The 23,491-nt window shown below is 35.5% G+C and overlaps 1 protein-coding gene across 1 annotated transcript in view; it reads right to left on the bottom strand.

The window, feature by feature from the left end:
• The window catches only part of CFAP47 (cilia and flagella associated protein 47), a 490,506-nt gene that overhangs the window by 239,915 nt on the left and 227,100 nt on the right, over positions 1–23,491 (bottom strand). Inside the window, exons 37-39 of the mRNA XM_065916701.1 lie at positions 23,323–23,438; positions 11,947–12,097; positions 8,682–8,770 (exon numbers count right to left, since the gene is read on the bottom strand). Coding sequence (XP_065772773.1) covers positions 8,682–8,770; positions 11,947–12,097; positions 23,323–23,438 — 356 coding nt within the window. The remainder of the gene's footprint in view (positions 1–8,681; positions 8,771–11,946; positions 12,098–23,322; positions 23,439–23,491) is intronic.

The raw sequence follows: 23,491 nt of genomic DNA, 5'->3' as shown, positions 1-23,491 counted from the left end.
TCATGTCCACTCTTTGCGACTCCACAGACTGCAATACGTCAGGCTTCCCTGTCCTTCACTGTCTCTGGGAGTTTGCTCAAAATTATATCCACTGAGTTGGTGATGCCATCTCAACTTGCTACCCCCTTGTCCTCTTGCCCTCAATCTTTCCTAGCATCATGGTCTTTTCCAATGAGTCACCTCTTCTCATCAGATGGCCAAAGTACTGGAGCTTCAGCTTCAGCATCATTCCTTCCAATGAATATTCAGGGTTGATTTCATTTAGGATGCACAGGTTTGATCTGCTTGCTGTCCAAGGGACTCTCAAGAGTCTTCTCTGGCACCACAACTCAAAAGCATTAATCCTTCAGCACTCAGCCTTCTTTATGGTTCAACTCTCACATCTATACATGACTACTGGAAAAACTGTGGCTTTGACTATTCAGACCTTTGTTGGCAAAGTGATGTCTCTGCTTTTTACTATGCTGTCTAGTTCTGTCATAGCGTTCCTTCTAAGGAGCAAGCATCTTTTAATTTTGTGGCTGCAGTCATTCTCTACAGTGATTTCAGAGCCCAAGAAAATAAAATCTGTCACTGTTTTCAATTTTCCCCCATCTATTTGCCATGAAGTTATGGGACTGGATGCCATGATCTTAGTTTTTTTAATGTTGAGTTTTAAGCCAGCTTTTTGACTTTCCATTTTCACCCTCATCAAGAGGCTCTTTAGTTCTTCTTCACTTTTTGCCCTCAGAGAGATATTATCTGCATATCTGAAGTTGATGATGTTACTCCCCGCAATCTTGATTGCAACTGATTCATCCAGCCTGGCATGTAAGTGAAATAAACAAGGTGACACTAAACAGCCTTGACGTACTCCTTTCCCAATTTGGAACCAGTCCATTGTTCCATGTCCGGTTCTAACTCTTGCTTCTTGACTTGCATACAGATCTCTCAGGAGCCAGGTAAGGTGGTCTGGTATTCCCATCTCTTTAAGAATTCTCCAGAGTTTGTTCTTTTGCCATTCTCTTCTCTAGTGACAGAGATAATTACGTCTCCCCAAGTAAAAAATATCAGTACAGAGAAATTATACAAAAGAACTAATTATAAATTCTGGACTTAGAAAGTACAATATCTGAAGTAAAAAATCAGTAGAGGGACTCAGCTGCAGGTTTGAGGTGACAAAAGAACCAGTACACTTGAAGACAGGTCAAGTAAAATGATTACTTTTAAACAATAGAAAGAAAAAAGAATGAAGGAAAATTAACAGATCCTCAGAGAACCATGGGACACCATCACACAGCCAAACTTAAGCCTAATCAGAATCCCAAAAGACAAGAGAAAAAAAAAGAGGCAGACAGAAAATGTGAAGAAGTAAATGATGAAAACTTTCAAAATTTGATGAAAATATTAATTTAGACATCTAAGAAGTACAAAATATTCTGTGCAGGATAAATTCAAGGTGATCCATAACTAGACAATAAGAGTCAAGTCATTGAGAGGCCAAGACACAATAAGGAGCAGAAGACAACTGACTCGACACCTATGCTGCTCCTCAATAAGATTAAGAATTAAATTCCCATTTAAAACTTAAAGAACAAAATGCAATGGGATGATGTATACAGCATGCTGAACGATTATCAATAAGGTATACTATATACAGAAAAGCTATCCTTCAGAAATTAAGGAGAAATTAAAATATTACCAAATTAAAAAATGAAAGAATTCATTGCTAACAGACCTACCCTACAAAAAATACTACCAGAATTCCCTTAGGCTAAAGTAAAAGGATACTAGAAATGAACTTAAACCACATGATGAAATAAAAAGCATACATTAAGTTAACTGCACAGGCAACTCTATAAAACCAATTCTAAATGTACTTCACTTGCAATGTACCCTTTTTGTTGTCCTTTCTGATTTAAAATAAAACAGTATCAGACAAAAAATATAAAACTGTTTTATGGGCTTATGACCTGTAAAGATGTAATGAGTATAACAATAATAGCACTAACAAGAGGCTAGGAAAAGGAGATTACACTGAAGCAAAATTTCTAAGTTACAGTAAAATTAAGTTGGTGTCAATATGAACTAGACTGTTTAAATTAAGATGCTAATTATAATCTTCAGGATGACTATGGAGAAAAATTTTAGAAAACATATAGTAAGAGAAATGAAATTTTTAAAGGCACACTAAACTGTACTGTGTCAGAGATTATATTAAATGTAATGGGATTAACACTCTAATCAAAAGGCAGAGATAGACAAAATGGGAAAAAAAATAGACTAGAGAAAAGACAAACATTGGTTCAAAGTCACAACCAGATTGGGAACAAAAGAAGAAGAATAAAATACTATGTAAACAGTAACAAAAAGAGAATTGGAGTGGCTATATTATTAACAGACAAAACCAAACTTAGAGCAAACACTGCTCTCAGCATGACAGCATGAGAGCTCCAAGGATCACTTCGCAGCAAAATGAGTTCAAATATAAAAACCAACTATTTAAACTCTCTGGAAATGATCTTAAAGGCATACAGCCAATTAAAAAAAAACCAACAATCTATTCAATAGTAATTACTAAATTCAGGAAGAGAAGATGTAGGACTTCCCTACATGGTAAAGAAGTCCAGTGGTCCGGTGGTAAAGAATCTACCTACTAATGCAGGGGACAAGAGTTCAATCCCTTGTCCAGGAAGATTCCACATGCCTCTGGGCAACTAAGGCCCTGCATCACAACTACTGAAGCTGACATGCCCTAGAGCCCATGCTCTGCAACAAGAGAAGCCACTGCAATAAGACGATAAGACGCCCACATACCACAACAAGACAGCAGCCCCCACTCACCGCAACTAGAGAAAGCCCACACAACGAAGCAGCGAAGACCCAGCACAGCCAAAATTAATAAATCAATCAACAAAAAAGAGAAGATGTAGTCTGTGGCATTTGAACCAAGACTACTCACTTCTTGCTTCTTCCCCACCCAATTAAGAAAGAAACTACTCCAGACTAGTACAACTAGGAACAGAGGACACATTAGTTTCCTAGCTCCCAGGGGGAGAACCATCTTTCTGAGAGATGTATGACATCAACATTTCTCATCCTGCCCCACGTACATGTTGCTGAGGCTATGTTCAGGCAAATGCAGCTGAGAGGAGCTGAGGGGCTTCCTTCTTCCACCCAGTACCCAATCATGGACCACAAGCTCGGCATGGGTGTGAATGGGTGTGAAATCACCATTGCCCTAGCTTACAAAGTGGTGGTTCCATGCTGGGAGAAGCAAACCAGTAAGACCCGAAACTACTTTCCCCCACCCTACCTAGCATTCAGGTCCTAATATGGGGGTGTTACTTCAAGAAAGTTTACCATTGCCCCCCTTTCTACCAACACAGTCATGGCTCAGAAATTTTACCTAGAGGGAGAAGCTGACCTTAAGACATATAGCTCTTAATCTCTTCACAAAGGACCTGATTTCATTTTCGAAAACAAGTGAAGATTAACCCAAGGGTGCTCTTAAAACTAGTACAGTTGTGGTGAAAGGCAATTAGGAGGAACCCTGCTAGTATGTTGGAGAAAACTGGGGAAAGAGACAACCGAGAGGAGCCCTTGTGGAGACAGAATAAATCTCAAACACTGACCTAAGGGACTATTATTGCAAAGGAGCTGGCTTTGATTGAATTAGTCTGAGGAGCAATTTATGCCTTCCACAGAATGCAAATCAGGTAAACTTAATAGCTAAGTGTGGACACAGAAAGACACAGTCAAAGAAAGCTATGCCAAAACCACCTTTATCCAAGAGTGATTGTGGCCATATTCAAGACTGTATCCCCTAGAAACAATATTAGAAGGTTCACACTATGTATGTGGGGCATTTTTTTGAGTGGAAGGAGGAGTAAACATCTCTAAAATAAGCCAGCCAGGTAGTAAAAAATTAAACAAGCAAACAACATTAAAAACCATGTGGGAGATGAGACCAGAATTCAATGTATTTTCAAAAATGTCCAGTTTCCAACATAACAATTATGAAACAAGCAAAGAAACAATAAAAGAGGTATGAAAGAAAAGCTGCTTAATAGAGTGATCAGCTATCATATTTAACAGAAAACTAACTCAAAATACCCATTGTAAATGTCTTAAAAAGCTAAGGAAACTATGACTAAAGAAGTAAAGGAAAGCATGATGATGAAATTAATAAAAAAGAACCAAACGGAAATTCTGGATTTTTAAACTACAATAATAGATTTAAAAAATCACTAGAGGGGCTCAGGAGATTTGAATTGGTAGGAAAAAGAAGAATTAACAAATTTCAAGACTGACAGAGATTATGCAGTCTGAAAAACAGAGAAAAATGAATAAAGAAAAATAAACAATCAGATACATATATGGTACACAATTAAATGCACCAATAAATGTTTAATGAAATAAGCTGAAAGTGAGGAAAAAAGAAAAGAAAAAACATCAGAAAAATGAGATGAGTGAACACAGCTGGAAGTGTCACACTTTCTGATCTCAAATAATATCAAGCTATAGCAATTAAAACAGTATGATATTTGCACAAAAACAGACACTTAGATCAATGGAACAGAATAGAGAGCTGAGAAATAAATCCACACATACATGGTGAATTAATTTACAACAAAGCAGCCAAAAATATACAAGAGGGTAAGGACAGTTTTAGTATGTGGTGCTTGGAAAACTAATCAACCACATGTGAAAGAATGAAACTAGACCACTATTTTATACCATACACAAAAATTACTCAAAAATAGATTAAATATCAGAACATAAGACCTAAAACCATAGAACTCCTAGAAGAAAACACATGCTTATGTAAACTCCTTGATATAGGTCTTAGTGCTATTTTGAGTCTTGACACCAAAAGTAAAAGCAACAAAAGCAAAAATAAAGAAGTGGGACTACATTAAAATATAAAGCTTCTGCACAGCAAAGGAAACCATCAACAAAATATAAAGGCAACCTTCTGAATGGGAGAAAATATTTGCAAATCAATTATCTGATAAGGAGCTAATATCCAAAATATAACAATCTCACACAACTCTGTAGCAAAGAAACAATCTGATTAAAAACTGGGCAGAAGACCTGATACACACTTTCCAAAGAAGACATACAGATGGCCAAAGGCACATGAAAAGATGCTTAACATCATTAATCACACATGCCTGTGTGCTAAGTCACTTCAGTTGTGTCCAGCTCTTTGTGACCCTATGGACTGTAGCCCACCAGGCTCCTCTGTCCATGGGATTTTCCAGGCTAGAATACTAGAGTGAATAGCCATTTCCTCCTCCAGGGGATCTTCCCAAACCTGCATCTCCTACACTGGCAGGTGGTGGATTCTTTACCACTGAGCCACCAGGGAAGACCTAACAACGTGGTATTGTGCTCTATCTAAAACATTTGTTAAGACTGCAATTCTCATGTTAAGAATTCTTAACATAGAAAAGAAAAAAGGAATACAAGGAAACTTTTGGAAGTGAGGGGTATGCTTATTGCTTTAATTGTTGTGGTAGCAACACGGTACATGCATACATCCAAACTCATCAAATTATATACTTTAAATGTGCAGTTTTCTGCATATCAATTATACCACAAATACTTCAAATAAAGAAAAATAATAGAAAATATCAAAGAAACTAAGAGAAGCGTCTTTGAAAATATCAAGAAAATGAACAAATCTTTACCTACACTGATCAAGAATAAAGGAGAGAAAAATCAAATTACTAAAATAAGGTATGGAAGAAGGGCCATCACAACTGCTTTTGCAGAAAAAAAAAAAGAAAAAACAAGGATTATAAGGGAATACTATGTAAAATTCCATGCCAACAACTTAGATAATTTAGAAGAAATGTACAAACTCCTAGAGTGGCACGAACGACCAAACCGATTCAAGAAGAAACAGAAAATCTGATTAAGCCATAACAATTAAAGAGATGGAATTAGTAATAAACTGAAGTTCCCACAAAGCAAAGCTCAGAGACAGATGGCTTCAGTTGTGAATTCTAGCAAACATTTACCAATCCTTCACAAATTCTCCCCAAAAATAGAATGGAAAGGACCACTTCCCAAATCTTTCTCTAAAGCTATTATTGGTGATATAAAAAACAGATAAACACATCACAAGAAAAGAAAGTAAATCTTGTGGTTATACATGCAAGATCTTTAACCAAATACTAGTAAACCAAACTTTACAACATGTAAAAAAAGCATTATACAGTGTGAAATACTTGTATTCTGCCAAAGAGGAATTTGAAATCTGGTACACAGAGGTGTGAGAGCTAATTCTATCTCTGTTAAATCTACACTGGATAGGGGATTAAGAAATGTAAACTAGCATGTATAAGTAAGCTATAAGTATATGTTTTACAGCACAGAGAATAGAGCCAATATTTTATAATAACTATGAATGGAGAATTACCTTTAAAAATTGTGAATCAGTATACTGCATTTCTGAATATATAATATTGTATATCAAGCATATGTCAATAAAAAATAAATGTTTAAATTTAGACTGGGTCACCTTTTTTGTTAAAAGTGTTGCTAAATTTGATAAAGTAGGATCAAATCTGGTCACTGTGCTGCATACAATTTTTTGGAAAATTTTCTGAAATTTTAAATTTTATTTGAAAATACATTTAATATGAGAGTATTCATAATAAAATTCGGATCATTTTTATAAGCAATATGAAAAACTCTGTCACTTGTTTTATTGTTTATAACATTAAAGTAGTTTATGTCAATTATCTGACATTAAATTTCCTCTCATTCCCTTTTATTGCATTTTATCTTTAAAAGTAATATATGTTTACCATAAAATATTGATTTTACAGATTTCGTGAGTGGCTTTAAATTTTCATGATTATATGCCTATTACCTAAGTTTGAGGGCCACATTCACATAAGAGATGAAGGAGTCAAAAGTCTCCAACAAATAATCTTGTCCTCTACCAAACCATGTATTCCTCACAAGAAGTAACAATTTTAATTACATCTGAGATAAATCATAAAATTGGCTTCCCTGATGGCTCAGTGGTAAACATTCTGCCTACAATGTAGGAGCCACAGGTTTGATCCCTGGGAGAGGAAAATTCCGTGGAGGAGGGCATGGCTACCCACTCCTAGTAGTTTTGCCTAGAGAATCACATGGACAGAGGAGCCTGGCAGGCTACAGTCCATGGGGTCCCAAAGAGTAGGACATGACTGAAGTGATGTAGCACACATGCACGCACGCAAATCATAAAATAACAATGACATATTATTATTTTTAGAGAAACATACAATTATAATATTCTACCAATGCCAGGAACTTTGAGATTTTCTTTCAATTCTACCAATAGAATAAAAGTTAACATATTGATCTTGATTTTCTCTGAAGAACTGCAGTCAGTCATTTGGTTCATTTAAGAGTATATTTTAATACTGGATTAATGCCATATATTCTGATATTTTTTGTTCCTTACATTCTGATATAACACTTTAATAAAATTACAGTAAATAAAATTCTCCCTCACTGAATATGGGAATCATAAATTCACCAATAACTGTTTTAACAAAAGAATTTTTGTTTTGTCGACAATAAATGATATTGCTAATAAGAAATTACCAAAAGCCCAGACATATAGTAATTTAAAAACTGAAAATTACCAAATACTAATATGAGAAGCATACATACAATTTCCAAGCAACACAAGTATTGTTGTAAGAATCTGACTTTTAAAGTTGGTAGAAAGAGAGTTCATAATTTAAGCAGTATGTAAGGTATGGAGGAGGGCACAGCAACCCACTCCAGTATTCTTGCCTGGAGAATCCCCATGGACAGAGGAGCCTGGCGGGCTACAGTCCATGGGGTCACAAAGAGTCGACCACGACTGAGTGACCAAGCGCAGCACAAGGTTTCATTAAGGGCTTTCCAGATAGCTCAGTGATAAAGAATCCACCGGCCAATGCATGAAACACTGGTTTAATCCCTGGGACGGGAAGATTCCCTGATGAAGGAAATGGCAACCCATTCCAGTATTCTTGCCTGGGAAATCCCATGGTCAGGGGAGCCTGGCTGGCTACAGTCTATGGGGTCACAGAAGAGTGGGACATGAATTAGCAACTGAACAACAATAAGGTACAATTATCCGTCTCCTCCCTCAACATGTAAATCTATAGAAAGATATTTTCTATTTGGGACCTTAAATAAAACTTAAGCATTTTATTGTCTTTTTGTTCCAAATATATTTTGTTGTTATTGTTGTTGTTAAATCTAAAGATGTACAAATGAACATTTGCTGTGCAGTTTTAATTAATCATGATGCTTTAGGTGAAAATAAATTTTCTGCTTGAATCAACATTTCACTTTTGGAAATTAACAGATAGGAAGAAATTATAAGTTTAAAAGTCTATTAATTATAAATTTTAAGAAACTGAAAGAACTATACATTTCAATGAAGATAAAGCTTATTGGCAAATTTAATAAATTTGACACAATCAGCATTAGCATTGTAGAGATGAAACAGCATTTCAAGGAAAACTGATTTACCTTCATTATTTGTTCTATTTTATCTGCTGATGCTTATAAATTTACAGTAATATAAATATGCAAAATTTCTCCTCAAAACAGTTCACATTTAAGACAACTACATAACTTCCCTTAAGACTGGATATGGCTAATTGCAATAAATTTACATCAAAACAATAACTTACTTGAAGTCCCCAGAAGCTTGGAAGGGATTTTTAACTTTCACAGTAATTTCTTGCCATGTATAACATGGGGATTTGCATTTTATAGCTGCCTAAGGGAAAAAGAAATAAAACATACTATATGATAATAACAAAAAAGAATATCCTCAACTATAAAATATAGGCTTAAAGCATCTAAAAATCTGTCCATTTAAACATTTCAGAGATATTAATTTATATAAACATTATACTGCCAAAATCTGAGTGGGAAAAAAAAAACAGATTTTTACCTCATCACCAATCCATAGTACTATGCTAACAACTGAATGATTTGTCACAATACTGTCTCCCAAATTTATTTCCTTAAAATTCATTTTGTTCATGACTGAGCATGATTTTACATTTGCAAATTAACCCATCATATATATATATATATATATATATATATATACACACATATATATATATATACACACACACACACACACACACACTGAATACACATGACATAAAGAAGAGGCAGGTGTGTGTGCACATGTGCACACTGGTGTGTGAGTGCAAGAGTATCTGTGTTATCTGTGTTGGAATGTGTGTGACTGTGGCATGCCTATGTTTCTAATGCAGTGGCTGTACTGATATATTTTTACTGTAATAAAAGCACAAATATAAAACTTAAACTCAAATTACTCAAGACTTCCATGAAAGAAAAGTTTTCAGGAATTCCACACTTCTAGACTAATCAGGATCTTACCTTATTCCTCCATTATTATCCAATTATTTCCTGATGTCTAAGACCATGAGTGGCCAAATGGAGAAGTAAACAGAGATCATATAAGGTCCAAGTGTCAGCTTTTCTGCCCCAGAGCCATGATAACGACAGGCTAACACCATCCATCCACGTCTCTTAAACACACGTGGCAAAGCAATGTTTTTGTTTTTTTTTTTCCAGAGAATTTGTGTGAGAGGGTTGGGAAATGTAAGAATTCAGGAGGAAATCAGAAGATCACAATAGCATCTCAGTGACAGTCAAACATGTGCTTTCTGTCCCGGGTGTCCTTATTGACATTCTGTCCAGGTGAGCGTCTTAATGCTCTCCTCACACAAAGTGGCCTTCTAGAGTCATTCTCTTTACCTCCCACTCAAGCCACTGCACACCTATGGTTCTTCATAATCCATATGAAAATCTGGCAACATAAATTTACTTCTTTGCCATACAGCCATGGTAGAAAATAATATTTAGACAAACTAATGGCTACACAAGTCAATCATCATAATATCACAACTATTTCACAGAGATTTAAAAATCCTTCTCCCCCATCCTTTGAGGTAGCAACACTTTAGAGCTCAGACTGGAACATCATCACCTCTCACTAAATGTTGGTCTTAGCACTATCTTTGTAATGGATTTTCTCCAGAGCACCCTAAAGATAAATTGATAAATGTTCCTATCAGAAACAGAAACATTTTCTCTGCTGTGTAAATCACCAAACCTTAATTCAAACAAAAAACAGACATAGGCCCTGGGAGTGCTTTAACTTAAATCACAAGTCTCCATGGCAGAAGGTCATGTAAATTGCTATACACATAGTGAATGACTCCTTAATATAAAGCACAAATATAATCCTAAAAAGACAACCTTAAAACAGTACTCAATACAAGTCTTTTCAAAATGCAGATGACCAACAGGCACATGAGAAGATGCTAATCATAAGAGAAACGCATATCAAAACCACAATGAGATATCATCTAGCATCTGTCAGAATGGCCATTATCAAAAAGAACACAAATAACAAATGCTGGCGAGGATGTGGAGGAAAGGGAACCCTTTTACTATTGGTGGGAAGGTAAATTACCACAGTCACTGTGGAAAACAGTATGGAGGTTTCTCAAAAACTAAAAATAGAACTACCATGTGATCCAGCTGTTCCACTCTGGGTATATATACAAAGAAAATGAAGATACTAATTTGAATAAATACATGCACCCCAACTTTCATAGAAGCATTATTTATAATTGCCAAGATATGGAAGCAACCTAAGTGTCCATCAACAGATGAATGGATAATGAAGACGTGGGGTATAGCCGTGTGTGTGTGTATGTGTGTGTGTGTGTATACATATATATATATATATATATATATATATATATATATATATATATACATTTATTTATTTATATCTGTGCCAGTGTATGTGTGCTCAGTTGCTTAGTCATGTTCAAGTCTTTGAGACCCCATGGACTGTAGCATAGCAGGTTCCTCTGTCCATGGGATTTTTCAAGCAAAAATACTGGAGTGGCTGGCCACTTCCTTCTCCAGATGATTTTCCCAACCCAGAGATCGAACCCACGTCTCTTGTGTCTCCTGCATTGGCAGGTAGATTCTTTATTACTAGCACCACCTGTGAAGCCACATATATATATATATATATATATATATTTTGCCATTTGCAGCAACATGGATGTACTTGGGCTTTGCAGGTGGTGCTAGTGGTAATGAACCCAATTGCCAATGCAGAAGATACAAGAGATGCAAGTTTGATCCTTGGGTAGGGAAGATCCCATGGAGGAGGGCATGGCAACCGCTCCAATATTCCTGCCTGGAGAATACCATGGAAAGAGGACCTGGCAGGCTACGGTTCATACGGTTGCAAAGAGTTGGACACAACTGAAGCAACTTAGCAGCGGCAGGATGTATTATGGTAAGGCATTAAGGGCATTATGCTAAGTGAACTAAGTCAGAAAGAGACAAATACTGCATGATATCACTTATATGTGAGAACTAAAAAATGCAACAAACTAGTGAATATAATAAAAAAAGAAACAGCCTCACAGAGAACAAATTAATGGTTACCAGTGATGAGAGTGGAGAGGGGCAATGTAGGGGTGGGGTACAAACTCTTGAGTGTAAGATGGGTCCAGGGATGCATTGTACAATAAAGGGGATATAACCAATATTTGTAATAACTATAAATGGAAAGCAATGTTTAAACATTGCATACAAAATTAATAAACAAAACCAAAATTTTAAAAGTACAAGTCCTTTCAACTTCTATTATAAAATTGAGACTTATTTCCAAAGAAAGAGTATCAAAGCAAAAATATCAGAGATACAGAAACCAAAAACTACACAAATATAAGTAAGTACACATCTGCGTCTGCATATGCACATGATCTCAAAGAACAAGAGCTGCCAGGAGATAAAACTTGGAAGAACAGCTGTACTTGGAACACTTTTTGGCTTGAGAAGAGAAGCAAAAAATATATCATAAAAGAGGTAAGATTTACTTACGATGGCTTTAAAGTTGAGGACTTCACCCTTGAGAGCAAAAGTCATCGTAGTACCTCCTATTCCCTTCTTAGGTCTTGAAATTAATAGCAGTGAAGCTTCAGCAGGATGGAGGAAGCGACTGGTAAATTTCAGAGTGATAGTAATTTGGTTTCTATTTAACAAAAGATAAAAGAAAATATTGTAATGAAAAAAGACAACAAGCATCTATTCAGTGAAGATCATATACCTAGTACACACACCCAGCAAAATACTCACTTCTACAGTAAAATTAAAGATTGTTGCGGATTTTAGAAAGCCTATAATCTAGTTATTGCTGTCAGTCAAAACATATTGATTCAGTCTGTAAAACCTAAAGTTAACTTCCAAATGCATATATAATCTACCGAGTATTTGATTTTCTAAGAGTTAGCCACAGGAAATCATGTATGCATTTTTTGTGTGAATTTTATAAGACATTCTGGGCTACTGGTTAGGCACGTTTTTAGTTACATCAATGACTTTTGATTACATGGAGGAAAAAATGAGAAAGACATTCAAAAAAATACTTAAAACTGTGGTTGAAAATAAAATTCAAACCTCAAATCAAAATAACAGCATATAAGTAGCATGACTTTTATTTGAAAGACAAGCTTAATTAAAGGGAAGAATAAAGAAAACATGCCTATCTCCTTTAATCTTCAACTTTCTAGTCTAAACCATAGCAAAACAGTTGAAGAATCTGTGGACTTGGAAACTTTATTTCCCAGCTTTTAGGGGAATGACTAAGCCATGGCGCCCTGGCAATCTTGCATTGACCACACAGGCCACACAGATGCAAAGTTTAACTGCAGTGGCTATAAGTGTTGCCAGAAAGTTCTGTGATCCTCCCATAACATGAGAGCATGGAGTTTCAGGAAAAACTGCGACAAGAACATTTATTTGCCTATCTTCCATGAGAGGCTGTCAGCAGACAGTTTCCCATCGACTCCGCCTAGCCCCCTACAGCATAGAGTTACAGGCTAGAAAACTGCTTAATTGCAGCATGAAACTGTCAGCAACAGGTGTCCTCCCATGCATGATGCAGTCTTCTGGCCCCCTTTGTTTTGGCGTCACTCTGCATAAGGGGCATGGAGATCTGTGCCTCTAGTAACTTTTGCTTTTACTGTCTATGTAAGTAATGAGCTCTCTGAATGAAAAATGGGCTCAATGTATCTTTACTGGCTGAATCTTTCCGCCTTACCTTTCCACAGCTGTAGGTGGTAAACCTTGGAGACTTTTATCTTTGCTTTTTCTCTGACTTTTAGCATAGTTAGCACTATACATCATATCACAGTTATTCTTTGCACAAACTATCAGCTGTCATTTTCCCTTAGGATACACACAGTTGGGAACAGAAATGGCAATAGCTTCTCTCAGCATTAAACTATGGCTTAACTTCCCCAGTCTTTGTCGAATAGGGGAGCTGAGGGTGCAGCATAGAGTAAAGTGAATGGAGGACTTTCAAAATCAATTGAAATATTCTCAAAATTGATTTTTAGGGAAAATTACAACTCAGAACTAGCAGGAATGGGAGAATTTTATTCAGATATAATACAACTAATCTCAACTACTGAAAAGGACATTTTCCTCACTATTATAAAAAGCTCATGTACTTAAATTTAACTGAAAAGAAAGAATACTTGACCTTGACATCTTTTTTTGGGTGTTTTTCAAACTCTGTATTAGGATACCTGTGATTTAGGAGTTTTCTAGATATTCAAAAATTCATTACTAGATAGAGTCATACATTCAATTAAAATATATGATGTTCCAGACTTTGTTTTAGATTTGGGGGATAATTAGGAAAAAAAACACACTATTCCTGAACTCCTGGATCTTTTGTTTTATACAACATGGCAGACATTAATTACATCATCATAAAATAAATGTGAAAACAAACTATATATGTGCTATTAGGTGATATAAGGGCATATAATGGAGAGTGTGATACAGTCTGAAGGGTTAGAGGAAGTGATATGTTAGGTAGGCTATGGAGGATGAGAATGAGTTAGGTAGGATTTGCGTGGGACAAAAGAAGGCACCCAAGCACTCTAGTATGATGAATTCTTAATGATTTTAAATAATTTATCAAAGACCAGTGGTATTGAAGCTTAGAAAGCAAGGGTGTCAGTGATACAAGATGTGGTTAAGAGCCAGCCATGAAAGGCCACATGGGCTATGTTGAGATATTCAGTCTATATCCTATGGTGACGGGAAGCTATTAGAATATTTTAAGCCAAAGAGTAACACGACTAACCTTACATTAAAAACATTATTGCTAGTCTAATATAAAGGATGGACTGCAGATAATCCTTTTAGGAATCGATTGTAGTAGCCCAGTTTAAAGGTGATCATTTCAGTTCAGTTGTTCAATCGTGTATGATTCTTTGCGACCCCAAGAACCGCAGCATGCCAGGTCTCCCTGTCCATCACCAACACCCAGAGTTTACCCAAACTCATGTCCATTGAGTCAGTGATGTCATGCAACCATCTCATCCTCTGTCATCCCCTTCTCCTCCTGCCCTCAATCTTTCCCAGCATCAGAGTCTTTTCAAATGAGTCAGCACTTCGCATCAGTATTAGAGTTTCAAAGTGTTAGGCCAAAGTAAGAGTTTCAGCTTCAACATCAGTCCTTCCAATGAACACCCAGGACCAATCTCCTTCAGGGTGGACTGGTTGGATCTCCTTGCAATCCAAGGGACTCTCAAGAGTCTTCTCCAACATCACAGTTCAAAAGCATCAATTCTTCAGTGCTCAGCTTTCTTCATAGTTCAACTCTCACATCCATACATGACCACTGGAAAAACGATAGCCTTGACTGTCTATCTTTGACAGAGCTTTGTTGGCAAAGTAATATCTCTGCTTTTTAATATGCTATCTAGGTTGGTCATAACTTTCCTTCCAAGAAGTAAGCGCCTTTTAATTTCATGGCTGAATCACCATCTGCAGTGATTTTGGAGTCCCCAAAAACAGAGTCAGCCATTGTTTCCACTGTTTCCCCATCTATTTGCCATGAAGTGATGGGACCAGATGCCATGATCTTAGTTTTCTGAATGTTGAGCTTTAAGCCAACTTTTTCACTCTCCTCTTTCACTTTCATCAAGAGGCTCTTTAGTTCTTCTTCACTTTGTGCCATAAGGGTGGTGCTATCTGCATATCTGAGGTTATTAATATTTCTCCCGGCAATCTTGATTCCAGCTTGTGCTTCTTCCAGCCCAGCATTTCTCATGATGTACTCTGCATATAAGTTAAACAAGCAGGGTGACAATATACAGCATTGACATACTCCTTTTCCTATTTGGAACCAGTCTGTTGTTCCATGTCCAGTTCTAACGGTTGCTTCCTGACCTGCATACAGGCTTCTCAAGAGGCAGGTCAGGTGGTCTGGTATTCCTATCTCTTGAAGAATTTTCCACAGTTTATTGTGAGCCACACAGTCAAAGGCTTTGGCATAATCAATAAAGCAGAAATAGATGTTTCTCTGGAACTCTCTTGTTTTTTCAATGATCCAGCAGATGTTGGCAATTTGATCTCTGGTTCCCTGCCTTTTCTAAAACTAGCTTGAACATCTGGAAGTTCAAGTTCACGTATTGCTGAAGCCTGACTTGGAGAATTTTGAGCATTACTTTACTAGTGTGTGAGATGAGTGCAATTGTGCGGTAGTTTGAGCATTCTTTGGCATTGCTTTTCTTTGGGATTGGAATGAAAACTGACCTTTTCCAGTCCTGTGGGCACTGCTGAGTTTTCCAAATTTGCTGACATATTGAGTGCAGTATTTTCACAGCATCATCTTTTAGGATTTGAAATAGCTCAACTGGAATTCCATCACCTCCACTAGCTTTGTTCATAGTGATGCTTCCTAAGGTCCACTTGATGCTTCCTAAGGCTTCACATTCCAGAATGTCTGGCTCTAGGTGAGTGATCACACCATCGTGATCATCTGGGTCATGAAGATCTTTTTTGTACAGTTTTTCTGTGTATTCTTTTTTTTCCATTTATTTTTATTAGTTGGAGGCTAATTACTTTACAATATTGTAGTGGTTTTTGTCATACATTGACATGAATCAGCCATTCTTGCCACCTCTTCTTAATATCTTCTGCTTCTTTTAGGTCCATACTATTTCTGTCCTTTATTGAGCCCATCTTTTTTTTTTTTTTTATTGAGCCCATCTTTGCATGAAATGTTCCCCTGGATCTTTAATTTTCTTAAAGAGATCTCAAGTCTTTCCAATTCTATTGTTTTCCTCCATTTCTTTGTATTGATCGCTGAGGAAAGCTTTCTTATCTCTCCTTGCTATTCTTTGGAACTCTGCATTCAAATGAGTATGTCTTTCCTTTTCTCCTTTGCTTTTTGCTTCTATTTCTTTCACAGCTATTTGCAAGGCCTCCTCAGACAGCCATTTTACTTTTTTGCATTTCTTTCTCTTGGGGATGGTCTGTCTCCCTGTCTCCTGTATAATGTAACGAACTTCCGTCTGTAGTTCATCAGGCACTCTTGTCTATGAGATCCAGTCCCTTAAATCTATTTCTTACTTCCACTGTATAATCATAAAGGATTTGATTAAGATCATACCTGAATGGTCTAGTGGTTTTCCCTACTTTCTTCAATTTAAGTCTGATTTTGGCAATAAGGAGTTCATGATCCGAGCCACAATCAGGTCCCAGTCTTGTTTTTGCTGTGTATAGACCTTCTCCATCTTTGGCTGCAAAGAATATAATCAACCTGATTTTGGTGTTCGCCATCTAGTTATGTCCATGTGTAGAGTCTTCTCTTGTGTTGTTGGAAGAGGGTGTTTGCTGTGACCAGTGCATTCTCTTGGCAAAACTCTATTAGCCTTTGCCCTGCTTCATTCTGTACTCCAAGGCCAAATTTGCCTGTTACTTCAGGTGTTTCTTGACTTCCTACTTTTGCATTCCAGTCCCCTCTAATGAAAAGGACATCTTTTTTGGGTGTTAGTTCTAAAAGGTCTTATAGGTCTTCATAGAACTGTTCAACTGTTCAACTCTTTAAAGGTGATAATACATTAGATTAGCTTGAAAGAGGTAGGTAAAGGGAAGGATTCCAAATTTAAGATATATTGTGTAAAATCAGTAAGACTAGGTAATGGATTGGCTCTCCATGGAAGACGATAAAAAAAGGAGTTCAAGAATGACCATAATCTATGGGATTTCCATGGTGGTCCAGTGGTTAACAATCCGCCTTGCAATACAGGGAATGCAGGCTCAATCCCTGGTCAGGGAACTAAGATTCTACATGTCACAGGGCAACTCTGTCTGCATGCTGCAACTACTAAGCCCATGTACCCTAGAGCTTGTGCTCCTCAATAAAAGAAGCCACCACAATGAGAAGTTTATGCACCACAACTTAGAGCATAACTCCTTCTTGCCATAAGTAGAGAAAATTCATGCACCAGAACAAAGACCCAGCACAGTCAAAAATAAATAAATAAATAAAAGAATAATCATAATCAAAATAACATGTACTTAGTAAATAAATTTATGGAACTATACTTAAGTTTTATGAAACATTTAAAAATATAGTATACTTTTTGCAAAGCCCATGGCTGGTTTTAGAACCATCAAGATTTTGAGCTTCTCTTGAGTATAGATATTCCTTTTATAAAGTCTGTAGACATATTTAAGAATGTAAATAACCAGAGCCTTTGTAAGTGTGTTAGAAAGTTCAGAATCAAGTTGGTTGTCCATTTCAGGTATACGTCTTAGGTCTCTAGACATGTGTATCATAATTATGGACTTTATCTTAATTGTTTTACCATTTATTTTCTTTTTCCTTCAATTGCCTCCCCCTCATTTAAAAAAATTTCCTTGATATTACGTGTACCTCATCAACTACTTCAACTTGGCTTTTGGAAGAGATGGGGAATAAATATATGACACATCAATGTCAGTGCCCAGATGGCTCAATGAGAATAATGAGGAAAAAAAGAAACAGAATGGTTTTCTAAAAGTATACTTTCACTTTTATGACAGTCACTCTGATTATAGCTAAATAAAGTCATCAAGTTAGATGCAGAAATGTTTGCTTCTATGCTGGTATAGCCATTTAATCTTTTCTATATAAATCATATCTCAGAGAATTTAAATCCACAACTGGCAGAAAAAACTATTATTAATCATGATTTAGACAGATTCTAAGATAGGATGTGGTGCAACATAGATAATTATGTAATATATGATAATGATAAACCTACAGATTTTTTAAATAAAATATTTTCTGAACCCACTGTGTAAAAACCAAAGCTTTGAAATTAATCTAGCTAAATAGTTATTTTTAGAAACACCTAAAAATGGCATTGAAACCTACAAACTGAAATGCATCTGCAGAAGTGAATATCTGTTTTTCACATACATTGAGAATTGAGCATTACATTTTCTGGGAATCCTTCCTAAGAACATGGAGGTGCTTCATTTTCCCCCATTTTCCTCTAGTTTTATACATACATGACAAATAAAACAACTATCAAATTGCATCCTTATTATGTATTTGCTTGTGGGACACTCTGCCAGATTATAAGCCTCTGTGAGTAGTTTTGATACATTTTCATCTATGAATCACAGTACTTCAAATTTAGAGGAGGGATGCAAATACTTACTGACTGCTTCCTATAAGTCCCAGTTACAGTACTAGGTGTTGTCCTTATATAATTACATTTATTACTGAACACTATAGGCAAATATTCTGATCTTCATTTTCCAAATAAGAAAAATGAAGCTTGATATAAAATCTGTATGTGTCACTATTTAAGCCCAGTATTTAATTGTTAAATGACATGATAAAAGGGTTCTAGGCCACACTGGCATCCAAAACTCAGATTCAGTGTCTCTCTCGCTAAGATAAATCTCATTAAGATTATAATAAAGTTTTTTTTAAGCTACTAGTTGAAGTAAACCATAAATGAGAATCTGCATAGAGGCTAATAAAAGAAACAAAGCTACCTATAGACTCATGGAGAAGCCATTTCCAGAAATACCTATGTAAATGGAGGGCAAAATGAGTTTCAGACAACCCTATTCTTCCAAAGGTCAGTGTATGATGTCAGGCAACTGGACATGAAAGCAAAATTGTTTTTACCCTAAAAGGAAGTTGGCCAATTGACAAACCTGTCCATATACAGAATCACAATCTACTTTTCTATTGCTATATTATTATATATAAATGAATAAACAAGTATCACAAGTCATTATAGTAAATCCTTCAACATGAAACACTGAGACCAAGATAAAAAAAAACATACCTACTGATCTCAAAGAAAATAAAAATAATATAGGCAAAAGATGAGAACATAAAAGTCAGAATGTAAAAGTCAGAGACATTTATGAAGATATTGTAACTCCAATTTAACAATGGGATGCTATATATATATATATATATATATATATGTAAGAATACTTTGTTTTTCATTGGGTATCTATTATATATGTATATATATATGGAATTATCTATCTACCTACCTATTTATCTATCTCCTAAAGGAAACAGTTAGAAATGAAGGCATGTTGATCAAGAGAGAAAATAACAGTGAGCTGAAAAATGAGTGGTGAGATAGGATATACAGAGAATCCAGTTAACAGCATCCAACAACCAAAGGCTGGAAAATGAGAACAGAGAAAATGGAGAAGAGAAAATGATGAAAAGTAACTGAAGAGAATTTACCAAAGTTTATTAAAAAAAAAAAAACCCTCATAATTAAAGGACTCACTGTGCTCCCAGTAAGTGAATAAAAGACCCTTTTTGATTCATTCTGGAACAATATCAGAACACAGTGGAAGATCCTAAAAATGTCCAGGGGTGTGGGAAAGCAGAATTATAGTAGAAATTACAGTATCACAAAAACTGAATACTATGAGGCAAGTGGAACAATTATCTCAAGCTATAAGGAAAAATGATTTCATCTTAGAAAAACATACGATGCAAAATATAAATCAAGTGTAAGGGTAGTCAAAAAACATGCTTAAAAATCAAAATTTTGGCAAATTTACCTCTCCTATACTTTCTCTTAGATGGTTTCATAAAGGAAGTAAAGAAGTGAGTACACTAAGAAAGAGAAATATATTAGCTTATATCCAAAGAGAAATATAGAGTGTCCAATACTGAAAACTTTTCAGTAGGTCTGGAAAGCAATCAGCCCATATAAGAACTAAAGGCAACATGTTCTAGAATGTGATACACTTAATGGAAAGGTTTTACATATTTCTTTAGAATTTATTAATTTTCCTCAACTTAAAAGGGAGTCAAAAGATACTTTGTATCTACTGATGGTATACAAAGGAAATAGTTACAAAACACATTTTTATTCTTGGAACAGTAATGAATAAAAGATAAAACTAGTGATGTTTAGTGGGAGGGTGATACATCTAGAGGGGTAAGTAAGCAACATCAGCAAATATTATGTCAATATTATGCCATATGTCAAGACACTATTTCTGAGGTTGATAAAACAAAAATATTGGCAGAATATATATATTATTTATGTTTATGGAGGTAACCATTGGAAGAATTAAAATTAGACATAGTTGAAAGACTTAAAAGTAGGCACTCAAGAAGTGCATCTCTAGAGATGGGAATATCAGGGGAGAAGGACTTCTTTGCACGTTAAACTTCCCTGCATAGTTGAATTGTTAAAGCAGGTGCAAGTTAAATTTTGATTTAAAAAGATAAAAGAAATTGACAACAAGAATATATGTACATGTCAAATATGGTTAAAATATTGATGCAATTATATGTTATGGATCTGTAGGATTTCTTACAAACAGATAAAGTTATATTTTCTTTGAATGCCAAGGGCTTTGTGTGAATATGCTATACACAAACACACACACAGTATGTACAGGTGTTGGTTAAAAAGTCTCAACTCTGGTCTTCCCTTGTGACTTAGCTGGTAAAGAATCCACCTGCAATGCGGGAGACCTGGATTCAGTCCCTGGGTTGGGAAGATCCCCTGGAGAAGGGAAAGGCTACCCACTCTAGTATTCTGGCCTGGAGAATTCCATGGACTCTATAGTCCATGGGGTCGCAAAGAGTCGGACACGACTGAGCGACTTTCACTTTCACTTCACTTCCAACTCTGGGTTTAGATTGGCTGGTTTTGAATCTCTAAATCACAATTTAATAACAGGGAAAATTGGGTAAATAATTTAATGTCTCTATGCCCAATGTCTTCTTTTGTAAAAGGAGGATACTAATATGGTTGCCAGGATGATTAGACATGAAAAGGTACTAAAAGTGTATATTATATAGGTTTTGCACATAGCAAATATTTAACAGATATTAAGTACTTCAACATTTACATTTACAATGGATTTATTTTGTAAATATTTAATTATGCATATGCTATAATATTCATATAAAAATACTAGAAAGAAATCAACTAATAAATGCATTTATCAGATGGAATTCCAGGTAATTTTTGTTTTTTTTAATAGTTTTCTGTAACAAATGTTCAGCAATGGAAGCATACAGGCTTCATATTTATATTCATATTTATATGAAAACTATAAAAGCTAATTAAGCTAACAAGACATATAGTCTTGGGAATTCCATAGCAGTTCAGTGGTGATTTCACTGCTGTGACCTAAGTTTGATCCCTGGTCAGGGAATGAGGATACTATAAGTTGTACAGCACAGCCAAAAAAAAAAAAAAGAAAGAAATATGGTCTTAAGCTAAAACATCATAGGTCTAGTGTGGTTGTTAGGAAGAATTTTCACATAATGGGAGCTTTGAAACACTGGAACAGGCTATTAGGTTTATGAAAGAACAAAGGGTGGAGTGGAGTGGGTACCTTAAATCTTTCCACTTATTATCACTTATTATTCACTTATTTGAAGAAGGGTATGACAACCCACTCCATTATTCTTGCCTGGAGAATCCCATGGACAGAGGAGCCTGGCAGGCTACAGTCCACGGGGTTGCAAGAGTCGGACATGACTTAGCGACTAGACCACCACCACTGTTCCCTTATTAGCATCCTGTTTGAAGGGCAGAGAATAGATCTCAACGATCAAAGTACTGAGGGAAGACAAATTGTACTCTGACATTGGCCAAAAGAACTACTATTACTAACACTGTATTTTATAACAAATATATAAGAAGTATAATTTGGAAGATGAGTGGGATGTTTTTACAAGGGGCTTTATTCTGGGATTAGATTTATAGTGTCCCAATGATGAATAGTCATATTTTATAAATTATATACTCTTTTAGCATGGAGCAACAACTGAAGAAAACTAACAGTGGCTAATGACATCAGCCAAGAGTATAGCAACTGGATTTCTTTGCATTTTAATACAATTATAACTGGCTCCCACTTCCAATTATTTCTGTGTTTAACACACTAGAGTAACAACTATAATGGGAAAATTATTCAGGTTAATATATATTCAAAAAGCAAAAAGATAACCAAAAGGATAATTAGTAGTTATAATCTGTGGCTTTGCACAAGGAAAAAATAATTGACTACAAAGGCAATGACTAAAATTCAAGACTGGTTAAAGTCCATTAGTGGTCATTATATTTGCCAACCCCTGTGGTACTGATACAGCTATTCTCACATCATCCTAGTATTATATTAATATAATAAGAGTATCTGCCATCATTAACACTTATTGAATTAGGATTTGTTGATCCAAGAGGAGTCATATATTATGCTCATTTAATTTCTTAAGACTATTCTGAGGGTTTCATTTGTTCCTTATTTTTGGGAATGGACTAGTAGTAGAAACATTGAACAAGCATCACGTGAATAGAATCAAGTAAAAATGAGACTTTTCAGACTGTCACCACAATGCGGGAGAGTGGATGTATGTATGTATAAAACATACATTGATATACAATGATTATAAAGGGATAGAGAAAAATGACAACACTGGGGGTATCTTTGAGGTAAAATTACTAGCTTTTACTTTTATTTTTCTTCATATTTTCATAGTTTCTAAATTTTTCACAGTGAGCATATAGTGCTTCTATAATTAGAAACAATTAAATATATATTTAGCACACACTGGTTCCAATTTCCTATAGGAAACAGAATTGTAGTACATAAAGAACTTAAAAGGGTTATTTTCTGTGGACCATATGCATGCAAAATAAACTAAAATAAACACATACATAAAAAGCAGATCCTTTATATTGTTAGAACTGTTTTCATAAAATTGTTGAGAAATCTCACTAACATATAAATAAGTTATCTATACCAGCAATGGTGATCTTTTCATTACATATACATAGCTATTAAAAATAAATCCAAGCCATTCTTTTGTAATTATAATGCACATTAAATCTCTAGGGTTGATGTATTCAATGAAGCAAAATTAAAAGAAAAAAAAAGAAAAACACTTACTTTGCAGAAATTGTCACAGTGTTCCCTGCTTGGGAGAGGGAGAAGTCAGAGGCATCTCTTCCGACAATTGTAGCAGTATAAACTAAGCTTTTCAAGCTTGGATTTTTCAGTTGAATCTATGTTGAGGAAGAGAGTATAAATGAGATCATGAATTTTAAAGATACACAAC

The sequence above is a fragment of the Muntiacus reevesi genome, chromosome X (genome assembly GCF_963930625.1).
Source record: "Muntiacus reevesi chromosome X, mMunRee1.1, whole genome shotgun sequence".
In the NCBI taxonomy this organism is placed as follows: domain Eukaryota; kingdom Metazoa; phylum Chordata; class Mammalia; order Artiodactyla; family Cervidae; genus Muntiacus; species Muntiacus reevesi.
The sequence above is the reverse complement of the archived record's forward strand: the minus strand, read 5'-3'. Positions and strand labels throughout refer to the sequence as shown.